This window comes from Cyrtonyx montezumae, unplaced genomic scaffold (assembly GCF_038088225.1).
Source record: "Cyrtonyx montezumae isolate F1298 unplaced genomic scaffold, pur_monq_1.0 scaffold_5, whole genome shotgun sequence".
Lineage (NCBI taxonomy): Eukaryota > Metazoa > Chordata > Aves > Galliformes > Odontophoridae > Cyrtonyx > Cyrtonyx montezumae.
In genome coordinates, this window is record NW_027072056.1 from 13,333,688 (window position 1) to 13,346,487 (window position 12,800).

Here is a 12,800-nt window from a genome sequence, read left to right on the forward strand (position 1 = left end):
ACAGCAGCTACAGCACAGGGACAAGGATGCAGCTAGTAATTCCCATTAGATTTCAGGTTTGGGAATTTCCCAATGTAAGCAGTGGATGCAATATGCTCTTCAGGGAAAACAGCTGTAAGGGTACTGTAATGTACAGTTGAGAAAGACTGACGTGACCTGACTGACAAGGCCCAGTATTAACTGGCTATTCCTTGAAAGGCTTACTTTTCTCAAGTAAGAGATGAAAAATCAAAAAGACAGCTGGCTGGGAAAAGGGTTTTGTTCTTTTGTTTAGCTGCAGAGGACAGATGGAAAAGCAATTCCAACTACTTCCAGTTCCAGGTTATTTGATGGAAAAAGCTGCACTAAGATTACTTTCTAGCTAGAGAATAAACCGAGTCACCATTAAGACCATACCACAGTCATCCTCTTCCAAGTAAGGAGTACAAACAACAAAGCCTTTCCAGGGGGCACTGGAATCCAACTAATTCACTTGCTTGCTTTGTGGATGTCACAGGTGCTGTATTTGTAATGTCCACAGTGGTGTAAGAGTTTTCTCACAGGCCAGAACAAACAATGAACTGGAGAATGAGCTGGGATCTCCTGATGGTGGGCTGTGGGTATCTGATACCTTCTGACAGTTTGCCTCCTCAAACTTGCTAGCAGGCAGACTTTGAAGCAGAGCTCTTGATACGCATTAGGCATCCTTATCCCAGTAATTACCCCACTGCAGTGTTTCCACATTGCCACCCATAAGCAGACAGAAGCAATGTAATGAACCTGTCTTGGAAGGATAGACCAACACTGCCAAGTGTATTCCCACATCTGGGCTGCATCTGCAGTTCAGATCCTTTCCTTGTGTGAGAGCTGAGAATAAGAGGTGTCTTTCTTGCCCCAGATAAAAAGGGACAGAGCAAAAGTTATCTTTTGTGTGATCTTGAAGTACTTCCTAGAGTTCCCAGACAACGGGAAGAGGTACTTGATTTGACCAATTTTAATATAAGGAACAGTGGTAGAAGTGCAACTCTATGAATAGTCAGTGCTGGTCTTCAGTATTATTTATATTTAATCCCTTTTTTGGGGCTCTTCTGCATCAGCTCTCCCCCAAACTCTTCTAGTAGAAGAAGTCTCATTAAGACAACAAAGGAGATATCCAGAGATGGAATACAGCTCTCAAAAGAGATTTTGGAGCAAGTCATCACCTGCTTAGATCACAGCCCCACTGCCTGGAAGCAGATGATGAGATGTTCAGAGATAAGAGATCTCCCACTGCATCAGGCCTTCTCTTTCTTTGTGGGTGGCCAGGAGCCCTGCTCTATATTTGAAAGGCATCTTTTCTTCAGGCTGTACCTAACCATAAGTGTATCAGTGGCGGGTATGCACCTGCCTCAAGTAAATCCAGCACAGAGCTGCAGGTACACAGGTCCCCATTAGTACTGATCCACACCCCAGCTTGCAGTTCCCGTGGGCAGCTGATCCCTGGCATTCGCATCCAAGCTCAGCTCTGTGACAGACCAAAGTGTGCAGGAAGCTCCTTTCCCAGTTCACTCCTTTCACATTTCTGTTTCCATAGCCATCAACACCATAGGGATCTCCAGATGAGATGCTACTGCCTGAGGACATGGGCTGAAGGACACTTTTCTATCAGCATTAGGGACCATTCTTTATGTGAAGATAAGCCATAGCAGACATCTCCACAGCTGCTCTCTCATCTCCCCACTACCTGCTTCCAGAGCCACAACCTGCAATGCCAGTTGAATTTCATGGCATGCTTTACTTGCCTGTTCATCATTTTTCCTCCATGCTGAGCTGGGTTTGGCACTTAGACCTGACGCTTCTAAAGGATACAAACCTCATCAAGCCCCATTCAAACACCTTTCAGAGGTAGATTTGACACAAGCAGTGCGAAGGTTTACAAATCCTCAGTGAGAAAAGGTCTCCTGTGCAGGAATTGCTAAGTCAGTCCACTTTATGGACACACTAAGCAAAAGCAATGGCTGCTGGCTGCAAGATTACTGGGCAAAACAGGCACTGGGTACACATGGATGTCATTACATAGCAAGACTCCGCCTTCACCTTGTGCTCTTGGACTGAGCTCCCTAGAGCCAGGAAAGAGCTTTCTAGTTTCAGCACATTCACCCAGAAGTTTCAGTGCAAAGTCTGACAGTGTCATCCAGACTTCCCTGTCATTTTTATCTATTTTAGATCAGACCTTTTATGCTTAGAAATAAAGGGAAACAATTCATAACACCAAACTAGAAGGTATTTCTACAGGGGAAAAACGACTTGTTAATTAGTGCCAATGTAGTTACTACCTCCCTCTGTCCAGCAGTACAGATACTTCAGCTAATAGCACTATTACTGCATAAATGGCATTAAAACAGGCCTAACATTACCACAGACTTTAAAACATCCCACCCTCCTCCTATCCCCACCCAGCCCATGAATACTTTAAAATTTACACAAGACAAGGCATTTTAAAATTGAGACCTGCTCAGAGAAACCCTACTGAGTTTCACAAATACAGAAGTTAACAGGAAAAGAGATTACAAAAACAAGAAGAAAAAGTTACACCAAGAAAGACAACATCATGGTTCCAGACCTCCCAGTGCTAAGAGATCTGCAGAAGTGTCTCTTGTTTTGGCAAAGTTTGAGTCCCTTCAGGAGATTACTCTCACTATGTACTCTGTTGCTATCAGGCTGCATATTTGCCCCACTGCTCCTAGTCCCACGAGCTGGGCAAAGCCAGCCAGCCAACTCCATTTATGGATATACTGATGGTTTTGGGGGGCTGGAATGTTTTAGGATGGTATCGGTCTGTTTGGGAGAGTCTCTCCTTGAGTCCACGAGTTCACTCCTGAAGCAGGCCGAAAGGAGACTGCAGAGAAGGAACCAGAGAAAAGAAGAGATGAATGTACAGGACCCTCCATCAGACAGCAAGAGAGAAATAGTCATTTTCTACCTTCATGATCATAGTATGGACTTGACAGTGGGATAAACTGATGTCTTAACACATGCAGTGAGGGTATGCAACAGGCAAATTTAGGAAGTTGGAAAGCCCCAGGTGTGAGTGCTTGGCAAGAAAAAACAACTACTTGATATGGCAATCGAATTTCTGCATCCCAGTCACATGGGTGCAAACCATACCTGATACTGTTCCCAGCACATCTCAAATGAGCTGAAGAAATATGAGAAGAAAAAAAGCACTCAGACAGATGGGTGAGAGAAGCAACAGTTCATTTCAAACTTCAGTTAGTTAAAAAACAGAAGCTGGTGCTAGGGATAGGATGGTGCCTACCATGAATGGGCTGTACTGATTCCATCCCAGGTACAGAGGGCCCTCTGCACTGAAGCTGAGGGGTCCCTGGGGCTGCCACTTGATGCAAATGCACCAACCCTCAGTGCCAGCAGAGTCACCACAGCATGTCTTCATGTACCTAGTCCCACACTTTTTCTTGCTTACTTTCATCTTGGTAATGCTCTAGTTGAAGACACTATCCAAATGCCTGAAGCTCAGCATGTGCAATCACAGCACTACAAAACCAAACCATGCAGAAATCCACTGTATCTTTCACAGCAATAATAACTAAGTTGTGGGTACATAGAACAGAATACCTTCCCCATCAGCCTCCTCCTTGCCATGGTGAGCAACAGTTCCTGTCAAAGCTGGAGCACACCAGACACTGGATAGCTCAGCACTTGCAAGGTAAACTCGTTTAGGTAATGAGCTGTGCTGCTCACTAGATTGAAAAGCCATCACTGGTTTGGTGGCTGCAGTGCTGTTAATATAAAGGAAACATCTGCTGGAATAAAGAAGCCACCTCCTTGATAGGCATTGGAAGACTTGGCATGTTAGAAGGGAGTTTGCAATGACAAATTCACATAGACTGTTCTGAAAACAACAGGGTGAAAGCCACCACAGGAAGTCTCACTGAATATGAAAAAGTGTTTTCCAGTAATTCCACTGATGGTGAATACATTTTTCAGGAGAAGATAGAAAAAACTTCCCCTCCCTGTAAGAAGTGTGGGCTCTGATATCTTTGGAAGCAAAAAATTTCTGGTCAAGGATTTTAAACACCAGCAGCAAAACCATGAAAAGGAAGCCTTCTACATAAACACGTGTGCTGCTCTTCACATGACTTGTCCACGAAGAAGGAAGAACAGAACAGAAACATCAGAAAAGAAACAAACAACCTTTCCCACCTATGATCATGAAGGTATTTGGCATAACAGTAAATAAGAACAAATAAGAGAAAACCATGCACAAAGGAGCAAGCAGAGAGAGGAGATGAGACAGAGAAAGATACGGTCCAGCACAGCACAGAACAGCGCAGTGTTCTTGATCATCTTGTGGGACAGGAAGCTGAGAGTCATCAGATTTGTCTTTTTTTATTACAGAACTGTAAGACAGCATTGCTGGAACGTGAAATGCAACGCTGATCCGTATTATACAGCACTTCCAAAAGCCAGATTTTTTAATTACCCTTTACCACAATAATCTTATTCTTGCTCTTCCTAACCTTCAGGAAAGATGAAAATGTACATGTGGTTAGCTGAACCCACTCACATGCACTCACATTTGCTCTTAACCAAGCCAGCTCCTACAAAGTGCCTTCTCTCCCTGTTCTTACATCAAGATCTGGAACTTTGTGGGTTTTGTTTGTTTATTTTGGGGGGTGGGAGGGTGTATAATCACATCTATGAGTCTCTCCAGCCTAAATTTCCCTTTTCTCTCAACACATTCCTCCAGAAATTAATACACACCCTACATTATCGAGGCAAAAGCACTAGAATCCAACTGCACCTAATGCTTGCGAGTACATTTCAGCACAGAGGACCCTATTTCATGGCAAGCTGTCAGCAGAGATAACTGCAGTAGCTCTGGACAAACACTGAAAGATAATTTTCCTCCCCCACCCACAGTTCTCGGCATCCTTAAAAGCTGTTAATCTGTCTCCCCAATATCCCAGCACAATCAGCAGCTGAGAAAAATGAGTATAACTGGACAAGTGCCAGGAGACATGCCAAAAGAAGTTTCATTAAATTAAATGGCGGGACTCACGCATGCTAGTCTTAAAGGTAACAAATACCAACTTCAGTTGCCAGGAACCCATCCTATTGATAGAAGGATGAAAACAGTAATTATGGCCATGCAACTGTCAGCACCAAATGAAAGCTGTCATCTGCTGCCATCCATTTCTGCTTACACAATCATTTCTCAACTGAAATGGCTGTAGTTCAGGTGGAGCTTCGAAGACACGCAGCTGAGAGCACAAAGGCCACAATGCCTAGCAGCTAGTAAACACAAGTTATAATATACACAAACAGCTCAGATGACTGAATTTTATTTTTATTAAAAAGTATCTCAAATTGCCCAGAGCCCCTGGATGCTCCAGCCATTTCAGTACAGGGCTATAACTCCTCTTCAAGACTCCAACTGACACTGAAAACACACAGGTCGAAATGCGAACATATGCAGAGAGCTGGCACAAAGCCGTGGTATTGCAGAAGCCCCGAGACAAGGCCAAGGCATTGAAATAAATCCCTACAGGCTCAAATGGGACTTATGTGGTGTCTTGGCCTTGTGCTAACCTCTGCAAGGGAATGAGATATGCCCGCAGCCTCCTGACGCGTGAGTTTACCAGGAGGAACGCACAAGATGCTAAGCACTACCGCTAGCAGCCACCTGCAGCCTGGCCAGCCTCGTGCTGCCACCCGATACAGCAGGTGAAGCAAGGCCTGTGCATGACACCACTTGGGGTCTGTCTGGGAACTCATTCTCTCACCCAGTCTCTGTAACTGTAAAGCATTAGGAGCAGAGGGGAAGACGGAAACCAGACACTTAATTGGCCCTTCTTCTCTCCGTCCTCCTGCCACTTACACCACTTGAAGTAATCCTGGTAGAGCCCGGCTAGCCAAGTTCAGACAGTGGCTGCATCTGCCCAGATGGAAAGTTTCTCATGCACAACACAGAGAGACGGTCACAAAGTACTTCTTTTGTTTCGTTTTAAAACACTTTAAAAACCCCAAAGAACCCATATTTGAAGTACCCATTGGTCAGAGAGCAATTCTTAACTGCTTAACTCCCAGTCACCATTTTCAGAGTCCAATGTTACAGCTCAGGAGCTTACAATATCTATGTGCCATCAAAACATAGCTGCCAGCTCTTCGACAACATCAAATAAGTGCAGCAGCAGTATTCAAGCACATGGGCAGGCTGGGGCTCACAGCCCCAGCTCTGCATGCTCTTCACAAAATGTTTCAGTGGATTCCTCAGAGAAAGGGTGGAGAGGGCTTCATGTTCTCTGCCATCCCCATAAAGATGGGAAAACAGCACAGCCCACCCTATGCTTCTCAGTTTGGTCTCACACGTGTAGCGGGTAGAAAGGGACTCGCAAGCAGTGAGGACCTGCCTTTAATAAAGATGCACATTTGTCCCATTGCAAAATCTGGATCTCAAGCTCACTCTCTCAAGTTCTGGCACTGAAGTTTTCCTTCCTGGTGTAGATTTCTACCAGCTCTGATTAAGAGATCAACAAGCAGTTTCATGCTGCTGGTTAAGCACGTCTCTATGAACACCTGTGCAGAAGCCTTCTGTGTCTCTCTCCTCTCTCTTCCTTCCCCATCATCCCCACTACAGTGGTCACTGCAAGCACACCCATACTCACTGCTTCTGGAGCAAGTGCTGGTGCTGCTGTTGCTGCTGCTGCCGGTAAGTCTCAATTGTGTGCTGGGGAAGGTACTGCATAAGTTCCAGGGACTCTTTGATCTTCAGTAACATTTCATAGGTTTCTCGTCCCCTCACCTAGATCATGGGAAAAGGGTGAAAAGAAAAGCCTTAAGGGACTGCATCTGAAGTGACTGCCACTTAAATGAGCTGTAGATATAGTCAAGTAAACAATTGGAGCAGGATGCAAATACTGCCTATACTTAACATTCAAGCAGTAAAACTACCAAGCCTCGTGCTAGATGTACATCAGATAAATCTTGAAGAGCTGAATCTGACATTGCAGGCTACTGAACATCTTGGGATTGTCATATAGCTTGACACAAACCTACACCAACCAAAGGCAATGTTCTGGTCCAAATAAAATCTGGTGATGAACTTTGACTTCTGCTTAAGAAAAAATGGATTACTGAATCTGGCCATCAAGTTTAGATCTCCCTTCTCACCCAGGAAGGCTGCCATTTGTGATTTACCCAGCTAAACATGGCTTATGGTGAACACAGTTCAGCGGCCAATTAAACTTCTTGCCTTTTCTGATCCTACACTTAATACTGAGTATTTGACCTCTATCATTCCACTACAATGGTAGTGCACAAAAGCCACAGAAGCAACCAACCTTATCGACAAGAAGGCAGGATTCAGCACATAATCCCCATAGAAAACTCAAGTGCTACAGTCTCAGAAACGTCAGAGAAGGAAATCTAGTGTGGTCTTCAAGATGGTGAACCTACCCTTGGGATATTCTCATATGCTTAGCACAAGCCAGTCTCAATTAACAGCTAATGAGATTTTATTTTTTTTTTTTTACAAACTTTGTTTGGAACGTGCATTTGAAATAGATGCATCTCTAGGGAAAGTATTCCACATCACAACACCCTAGCTACTGAACACAGTTCTATGAGAGGTCTAGGTAAGCAGCTGACTTGTTTCGATACACTAAGGAGGATACTAAACACAGGGTAAAAGCAAAAAGAGAACTCACTGGCAAGTATAAGAGCTCATCATCTGGAGAACGTCTTTTTTTGATTGATGTCATCTGTATGCCATGAGTTCCTTGTCGAAAAGCTAGAAGAAAACCAAAAAGCATCCTATTACACAAAAGCAGAACACAAAGAGCGAAGGAAAAATAAAAAAAAAAAAGAAGAGTTAGACATCAAGCACAAGGCTGGTGTTAACATGCAGCAGTTTGTACGGGGCTCTGCCTGAACCACTCCAGAACTGCGTGCATAGCTCCTGGCTTTGTAACCTGCAACGGGCCGCTGGTAGATCAGTAACCCACAGTGGCATGTCAACATGAAGTGAACGTGCAGAACCCACTGTGGAAATGAAAACCTCCAATTTGTCTGTCATTAAAATTTGCCTCTTTGCTACGTAACCCAGTGTTATCACTGAGCACACATGGGAAACCAAAATTGAGTTTCTGTCTTTTGCACTTCTGATGAGTATATGTTGTACTCCATGGAGCACAAAGGCAACTTGCCACAGGACCTCAGACACACAACACAGTTTATGTAAAGTCTTTATCTAGATTCTTATTTGGGTAAGACACTTGCTAGAAGGACCAGGGAACAATAGCACAGTTCCAAACAAGCAGTTTGGAAGAGGTTACAGATCTATCCAGGCACCCTGAAGATGTCAGTCACTCCCATCCAGTCAGAACAAACAGTGCTGCTTGTAACACTACTACAGATTGTCAAACATTTTGTGAATGCCAGCTCACCCAGTGAGAACAGACATCTAATGCCCTCCTGCTTCCAAGCCCATGCACAGGACAGCTCCATACCCACAGCACAAGTGCCAGGATTGCACCTGCTGACAGCATGATCTGCAATCTGCCCAGCTCTGCCAGCTACTTACGGCGTTTCGTACCATCACCATTCTTTGTGCTGTCAGAGACTTGCTGTTTGCGGATGCTGTCCTCATCTGCTTTGCGATCTCTGCCTGGGCAAGCACAAATGCGAGCTTCAAAACATCGGCGGCCCAAGACTTGCCCACTGTGAAGAAAGGTAGAAGAGGACATCAACTGGTGGCTCACACAGTGGCCATCAGCATCCCTCACACCTTCAAATTTACAACAGGTCAAAATCAGAAGCTAGCATCTACTCCTGCTTTACTCCCTCTAGCCCAGTATTAATGAGCCCCATCTCCTGGTAGCTCATCTTAGACAGATTCTAGACAGTAAAGAACACATGGATTCAACACAAGTTACAGAAGTGAACAGATTCAGATTATCTAACTGCACGGATCCAAATGCTGGCACACACTATTATTTTGATCTCCCTAAACAGAATCTATGCAGGAGGGATGACACCTCAGTCAGACCCAAAGGAATCATAGAATCATTTAGGTTGAAAAAGATTTTCAAGATCATTAAATTCAACCTTCAATATGACTTAAACCCAGCGTGATCAGCTAGAATAATTACTAGATGTTTTATTTTCTGTAAATCTAACTACTGGCCTCCACCTTCTCTTGCAATTTCAGAGAGATTCACAATATCAGAGAGGACATGAAAGCACTCTCCTGAGTGGACATAGAGCAGGACATCCGGCAGGAAGATTGAGATAGACATACTGATGAAACTTCTTCCACGTATTGAAACTATCCATCTGCATCAAAAACACCCTTATCTACTTCACATAAGAGCATGTAAGCACAGAGCCTGAATGGTTCACACTAGACTATGCACAGACCAACAAACCTCCCAAGTGTCAGTCAATATCCAGTTACTGGCCAATTCCTACCTGTCCACATTTAAAAATGTTCCATGGCTCATGACATCAAACATGTCTCTAAGGACTTTACAACACTGCCCTGAGCAAAAGAAGAGGCAGAAGGCCATCTCACAAGCAAAATACATTTGTGATGCACTACTTACTCTCTGGTTTCCAGCGTGACAATGATGAGAATTGGGCGACGGTTCATCCCTCCTACACAGCTACTGTTACACATGAAGTTGTACAAGACCGTTGTGAACTCTGTACCAACCTGGATGAAGAGGATGAGCAGAAGAGATGGTGAATGGAAAGCTCTGCTTTTTCCAGCTGTTCCTCTGAAAATCCTTCCCACTCCCACAGCTGTACAATAACTAGGCTATCATCAAGTCTTCCCCACTACAGGAGTTCCTTAAATTAAAAAATAAGGACTCATACGCTCAAGGGATGAAGAGAATGTTTAAAATCCCATTTCTGATTAAGAGGGATTGTGATGCGGACAGGGCATGTACAAGATCTTGTTTCCTGTAGTTACAGTTTGAACTCCAACCCTTTTGCATGCCAGGATGCCCCAACCCTGAGCTCACAACATACCTGGGGTGGTTCATATGGGACCAGCACACTCTGTCTCCCAGTGATGGGGTCTTCCACGTACTGGGCATGGCTGTTTCCTTCCACCCTGATCAGATGGCTAGGAGGTGCGATCTGCCCTGCAAGTACAAGGAGAAAAATATTATTCAGTGCAGAGCAGCAAGGCTTGCCAACCAATGGGAACTTGCACACTTCATCCCAGAGGTCTATCACAGCACATGCAAGCCTCTTAAAACATCTCTTCTGAAATTCTCAACTGCCAGATGAACACAACAAAAGTTTCACACAACAAAAGTTTCCTTATGGTAACAGAGGCAGGGAACATGATGTTTCTAGGGCCCTTTCCAATATTAAAAAACAAAAAGTTCCCCTTCCTTTCTGCAGATTTTCTTTAGTGTTTCTACAACATAGTTAAGTTCTGAAGAAAGAAGCCTGTTCGAGGTTCACCTAAAGAATTCACAGAATGGTTTGCATTGGAAGGGAGCCTTAACGTCATCTAGTTTCAACATAGGCAGGGTCACCTCCCTCTAGATCAGGTTGCTCAAAGCTCCATGCAGCCTGGCCCTGAACACTTCCAGGGAAGGGGCATTCACAACCTCACTGGGCAGCCTGCTCCAGAGTCTCACCACCCTCACAGTAAATAATTTCTCTCATATCTAACCTAAACCTACTTTCTTCCAGTTTAAAACCATTACCCCTTGTCCTACTGCTGCATGCCCTTATGAAAAGTCCCTCCCCACTCATTTGCCTCCCAGTTCATTTTGTGATTTAACTGTTAATTTCTTACTCAAAATGCAGTATATTTTGAGATAAATTATTTCAGAATACAGATTCAGCATTTAAATTACCTCCTCCTTAAAGGAATGTCACTGAACCAAGCATAAACTCTCAAAATAATATTCAAATTCCATCAACAGCACTTTAACAGGAGGCAATTTCAAAGAACCATCTCACACCATGCTGACTTTCACATCCCAAGTTCCTGCTTGTTTTTATGCTTGTCTAGCTGACCATGCTGTACCCAGCCAAGGGATCTAAGCTCCTGAAACATCCTGCTAACTGACACCACTTTTTTTTTTTTTTTTTTACAGTAGGAGGTGAATAACGCACGTAGAATAAAACAGATGCTCTTCTGAACTTATGTGAACTTATGCAGCCCCAGCAAAATGAAGGCCAGCTCGTGAGCTTGCAGAAAGCCCCATGACATTTTTGAAACAGCTACTACTTCACTCGTATGAGAAGAATCAAGATTAAAACACAATTACTGAACTGATAATTTTAAGCGTACAGGAAGGTTGCCTGCAGTTGATGCTGGCACTTAGTGTTATCCTGCTAGAGATAAACAGCCCCTCTTGTCTTTGAGGCGTGGATTAAGGACTGGAGATGATATTGCATCCTGTTACTAGATCCCTGCCCCAGCAACATGGAAGCTCATTCCTGAGCACAAAAACAGCTGCTTCTCACCGAGGGAGCACAAGCAGAGTGGAGAAAGGCTGCCAGAAGGGCACTGCCTGCCATGGGGACAGACATCCATCCAACCTGGACAGGCACGAGGTTTATTTTTGTACTTTCTTCTCAAGGACATGCTTGCACAGGAATAACTAAAGCACAGGACAATGCTTCCTGCTAAGCACAGGGAGCAAAAAGCTGTATGAACCATCACAAGGAGGTCTGCTTCCAAAGACTTGCAGCGAAACTGCTGCAAAACCCTTAAACTGATCACTCATCCAGCCAAGCAGCTTTGGAAAGGGACTGCGACCAAAAGCACTGCCCTCTTACCCTCATTGAACTCCCGGCTCAGCTCGTGGTTCGGGCAGCGTTTGACCACTTCGGTGACGTGCTCTGCTTTCTTGTAGACTGGCATAGCCCGGATGACAGCGCCCTGGGGTGGTGGGGTCATCACTTTGATCTGAATAGGACATGTCTTGGCAATCTGGCAGTACAGCTTCTTCAGTTCAGTGGAATACTGAATGAGGGAAGGAAAAAAGAGCAAGAGAGTCAGCATGGTCACTCAGAGGTGGAAGCATACCAGAAGGATGGAGATGGATTTATGCTGAATGCACCAGCTACTGCACATGCACTACCTTCGTTCAGAGAACATCCACGCTTCCAAACAAGTGATAAAACCAATCTTAGACCTTTACTTGTTTTAGAACAGTGGAACATAAGGCTAACACCTAATTTTCCGAAAGACAAGGAAGTCCAAAAAGAAATGTGCTATTACATGATCAAATACAATCTTTATTTCTATGTGCATCTCCTGCAAGAGGGGGTCAGGGGGTGGTGTGTTTACATCACCCACCAAGTGGAAAGCATTCATTTTACAACACCCTGTAATCCTGGAAGCACTAGAAACAACACATGTAAAGTGATTCATCCTGTTTTGTTAAAAGCCTTCCTGGTTTTGAAAATGGAGTAAAAACCACGAAGCCTGGAACCTAACAGTATTTGAAAGCAAGACCCTGACCAGCCTGAGAGTCGTTCCAAATCTTATCTTTCAGAATATATCTCATACCTATGCTGAGTAACCTGTATCAGTTTCCTCACTTTTAAACTTGAGTATCATATTCACCAAGGCAGGGGGGAAGTGGTGAAATAACATGCACACAGACCTCAAAGCTCTGAGGAGTATAACACCCCAAAAGACGTGGTCCATGATGGGACCTAGAGCACAACTCAGGAGCTGGCTCCAAAACTGAGACAGTCACCATCCTGGGTGTATGTAATGAACACCCTGAGCTAAGACACTCCTACTCACTGTGCTAGTTCACAGCATATTAGATTCCCTT

At 44.3% G+C, this 12,800-nt stretch overlaps 1 protein-coding gene across 4 annotated transcripts in view; it reads right to left on the reverse strand.

Annotated features, from left to right (window-relative positions):
• The window catches only part of TP63 (tumor protein p63), a 93,230-nt gene that overhangs the window by 7,647 nt on the left and 72,783 nt on the right, over positions 1-12,800 (reverse strand). For 3 of the 4 annotated variants that reach the window (XM_065748502.1, XM_065748504.1, XM_065748505.1), the window contains 6 exons: positions 11,791-11,977; positions 10,015-10,130; positions 9,585-9,694; positions 8,564-8,700; positions 7,689-7,771; positions 6,648-6,784 (listed from right to left, as the gene is read on the reverse strand). In XM_065748502.1, coding sequence (XP_065604574.1) covers positions 6,648-6,784; positions 7,689-7,771; positions 8,564-8,700; positions 9,585-9,694; positions 10,015-10,130; positions 11,791-11,977 — 770 coding nt within the window. The remainder of the gene's footprint in view (positions 1-6,647; positions 6,785-7,688; positions 7,772-8,563; positions 8,701-9,584; positions 9,695-10,014; positions 10,131-11,790; positions 11,978-12,800) is intronic. The other variant, XM_065748503.1, reaches the window with a different exon arrangement.